Source organism: Bos indicus, chromosome 10, assembly GCF_029378745.1.
Source record: "Bos indicus isolate NIAB-ARS_2022 breed Sahiwal x Tharparkar chromosome 10, NIAB-ARS_B.indTharparkar_mat_pri_1.0, whole genome shotgun sequence".
Lineage (NCBI taxonomy): Eukaryota > Metazoa > Chordata > Mammalia > Artiodactyla > Bovidae > Bos > Bos indicus.
Genome location: NC_091769.1, coordinates 26,843,333 through 26,847,467, shown reverse-complemented (window position 1 = coordinate 26,847,467; position 4,135 = coordinate 26,843,333). Strand labels below are relative to the sequence as shown.

The following is a 4,135-nucleotide window of genomic DNA, read 5'->3' as shown; positions in this document are numbered from 1 at the left end:
CTTCAGTCGTGTCCGACTCTGTGCGACCCCATAGACGGCAGCCCACCAGGCTCCCCCGTCCCTGGGATTCTCCAGGCAAGAATACTGGAGTGGGTTGCCATTTCCTTCTCCAATGCATGAAAGTGAAAAGTGAAAGTGAAGTCATGTCCGACTCTTAGCGACCCCATGGACTGCAGCCTACCAGGCTCCTCCGTCCATGGGATTTTCCAGGCAAGAGTACTGGAGTGGGGTGTCATTGCCTTCTCTGTTGGAGATATGAATAAGGGTCAATTCAAAGACCCTAGTTTGAAAATTTGTTTGATCCTAAGTACATTGGGAAGCTATTTGAAATTTGTGTGATCTGATTTTTTTTTTTTTTTGAGTCATTCTGGCCATGGTATGGATCACAAATTGTAGAGAGACACGGATGAGAAACAAGAAACCCAGTTAGGACAGTATCACAGTGGTCCAGTGAAGAAAAGAAGATGATGGCTTGAATTAGAGAGAGGTGAATGGACATGAGACTTATTTTAGAGACAGACTAACAGAAATTGCTGATGAATTAGATGTGAGGGTAAAGGAAAGGGAAGAAATACTATACTGAAATGTTTCATCACAAATAAATAAATAAAAACAGTTCTTAAATATTTAATCTGAAAGGTCATTTATTAGATTAAACAGATGCTTACCCCTAAATGAAATTTCAGGAACCCCAGCAGAACAACCTTGGTCAAAAATACCTAAGCATTATAAGTAACAATTGTTTTTAATTGAACATCAAAAAAGCTACCTTCCTCTGAATTAGTACTGGACTTACAATCATTTTTAGAAACCATAAAGGACCTTTATTCGCAGCAGAATTATTCTTTTCTGTCCCTATTTTTCTGAGAAACTAGATAGGCTGTAGGATGGTAGGTAGCTAGGTAGTAGGTAGATAGATAGATAGTCAGACAGATTCTCTATTAAGAACAAAGTCTAATGTTCAAATACCTCTACCACGCTTTCCTTCAAGAGTTTACCAATTCTGATCAAATATTTTCTTGAATCCATGATGAAAATGTGAACGAGAATAGTTAACCCAGTTTACAAGGGAAAAAATAGCTATTAATATATCAATCCTTATTTACTTTTCCAAGATGATTTAAATATAAATTTGGGTCCTGATATCTCTATACAAACTCATTTGATATTTGCTGGTCCTTTCACAGCTCCCAGATCCATGAAAATCTCCAACACCCCCAACACCTCCAGCACCATCACTGGCTTCATCCTCCTGGGCTTCCCTTGCCCCAGGGAGGGGCAGATTCTCCTCTTTGTGCTCTTCTCTGATCTCTACCTCCTCACACTCATGGGCAACGGTTCTATCATCTGTGCTGTGCGCTGGGATCAGAGACTCCACACCCCCATGTACATCCTGCTCGCCAACTTCTCCTTCCTGGAGATCTGGTATGTCACCTCCACTGTCCCCAACATGTTGGCCAACTTCCTCTCTGACAACAAGCTCATCTCCTTCTCTGGGTGCTTTCTCCAGTTCTACTTTTTCTTCTCCTTGGGTTCTACAGAATGCTTTTTCTTGGCTATTATGGCATTTGATCGATACCTTGCCATCTGCTGGCCTCTACACTACCCTACTCTCATGACTGGACGTCTCTGTGCCAATCTTATAATCAGCTGCTGGGTACTTGGTTTCCTCTGGTTCTTGATTCCCATCATCATCATCTCCCAAATGTCATTCTGTGGATCTGGGATCATTGACCATTTCCTGTGTGACCCAGGTCCTCTTCTAGCACTCACTTGCAAAAAACCTCCTGTGATAGAGCTTGTCTTCTCCACTTTAAGTCCTGTGCCCCTCATCATTCCTTTTCTCTTCATCATGGGGTCTTATGCTCTGGTCCTGAGAGCTGTATTGAAAGTCCCTTCAGCAGCTGGGCGAAAAAAGGCTTTCTCCACCTGTGGGTCTCATCTGGCTGTGGTTTCACTGTTTTATGGCTCAGTCCTTGTAATGTATGGGAGTCCAACATCTGAGCATGAAGGTGGAATGCAGAAGATTGTGACTCTGTTTTATTCTATTGTGACACCACTTCTTAACCCCGTAATATATAGTCTTAGAAACAAAGATATGAAAAAGGCCCTGCAGAAATTTCTTAGACTATACAAAATGTTAATCAAAAGAGTTCTTGAGCAATTAGAGACTTAAATTGTGTTTACCTCATTTTCAGGTTTAAAAAAAAATTTTTTTTTTTCAGATAATCGTTCATCCTAATACTGACTAAAATTTCAGTCACCTGTGAACACGTATCTGTTGCTTATTTATTCTCTTGGTTCTTGCTCATTTGTCCTGTTTCTTTTTTTTTTTTTTTTGTCCTGTTTCTTATATACCTCATTTTTTACCAAATGCTGAACATTATATTTTTAAAATTTTTTTAAATAATGTAGTAAAGAAAGGTTTCTTTTACCAAAAGATAGAGTAAAGCAGATCACTTTGATCTCATTTAAGGAGTATTTATTTTGAGGTGTAATAAAAATAGTCTAAAACAGCTTTGCTCTTATTTCTGGGACGTGATCCTTAGTCAGGAACATGACCATCCTGAGATTTCAATCGCACACCTGAACTGTTTTCAGGACACCTCCACCTTAGAGAGCCCTGACTTTCTATTCCTATATTCTGAAACCCATGACTCCTAAGACCTCTCCTGAGCTCTTTAAACTCCCAGTTTCTTCTGTCTGCTAGACTTCTTGAAATCTCATCTTGCACATGAATGACTGGGAAATCAAAAAATGCCTAGAAAGGAAACTACATCACATTTTGACCCTCACTTCTCCGTGGTCCTCCTGTCTCCAGTATTTTTTCTCAAACACCAGTTTCTCTGGCAGCCACAAACACCAAATCCCTTATATTCTTAGTTCAATGAAACTACTGCTTTCTGCTGAGACTTAATTCTTCCTTCTCGCTGTTCTTTCTCAGATACCTCCCTGTCCCCTTACTCCCCAACGCAGTGATTATCATCCTGGGGGAGAAACACTCAAGGTAAATGTGGAGCTCCTCTTCTTATTCCTCCCTCCCCTGAAGTGATGTCTGTGGACTTCTCTCTAGTGCCTTCAAAGGCTTGTTTTATGTAATTTCTCCAGATTTTGTAGTTACTTTTAGTAGAAGGGTAAGTTCAATCCAAGCCGATTAGTCATGACTATAACCAAAAGTTGTTTTCTATTACATCTAAGTTCCATACTTTCTCACTTCTCCCCTCACTTTCAGAAGATGATCTTGTAGCATAATCATGCAAAAACCCACAAATCAGAGACAAGTGAATACAGGGACTGGTATAAACATGCAAAGGCCTGATTTTCTTTTCACTGCAAGCACCTCCAGATTCCTGAGTGTTCTACCCTGCAAACAAGGTGGGCAAGGAGAAGGGTTGATTTCAATAAAATAAGGAAAACCAGTAACCCAGAGATAAATTTAGGCCTAATTCTTTTAAGGGAGAGGTGCTCAAGAATTGTTCAGGTCAGTTCAGTTCAGTCACTCAGTCGAGTCCGACACTTTGCAACCCCATGGACTGCAGCACACCAGGCCTCCCTGTCCATCACCAACTCTCAGAGCTTACTCAAACTCATGTCCATTGAGTCATTGATGCAATCCAACCATCTCATCCTCTGTCGTCTCCTTCTCCTCCTGCCTTCAATCTTTCCCAGTATCAGGATCTTTTCAAATGAGTCAGTTCTTTGCATCTGGTCACAAAGGATTGGAGTTTCATCTTCAGCATCAGTCCTTCTAATGAATATTCAGGACTGATTTACTTTAGGATGGATTGGTTGGATCTCCTTGCAGTCCAAGGGATTCTCAAGAGTCTTCTCCAACACCACAGTTCAAAAGCATCAATTTTTCGGCTCCCAGCTTCTTTATAGTCCAACACTCACATTCATACATGACTACTGGAAAAACCATACCTTTGACTAGACAGACCTTTGTTGGCAAAGTAATGTCTCTGCTTTTGAATATGCTGTCTAGGTTGGTCATAACTTTCCTTTCAAGGAGCAAGCATCTTGTAATTTAATGGCTGCAGTCACCATCTGCAGTGATTTTGGAGCCCAGAAAAATAAAGTCTGACACTGTTTCCACTGTTTCCCCATCTGTTTTCCATGAAGTGATGGGACCAGA

The 4,135-nt window shown here is 40.7% G+C and overlaps 1 protein-coding gene across 1 annotated transcript; it reads left to right on the top strand.

Annotated features, from left to right (window-relative positions):
* The first annotated feature begins 1,183 nt into the window (after nucleotides 1–1,183).
* Nucleotides 1,184–2,176, top strand: LOC109564492 (olfactory receptor 11G2-like). Its single transcript, XM_019967924.2, has one exon. The coding sequence runs from the start codon at nucleotides 1,199–1,201 to the stop codon at nucleotides 2,174–2,176; it is 978 nt and encodes a 325-aa protein (XP_019823483.2). The 5' UTR covers nucleotides 1,184–1,198.
* Nucleotides 2,177–4,135: the final 1,959 nt, after the last annotated feature.

Excerpts from the sequence above, each read along its gene's own strand:
- LOC109564492 (XM_019967924.2), top strand. The coding sequence starts at position 1,199 with ATGAAAATCTCCAACACCCCCAACACCTCCAGCACCATCACTGGCTTC.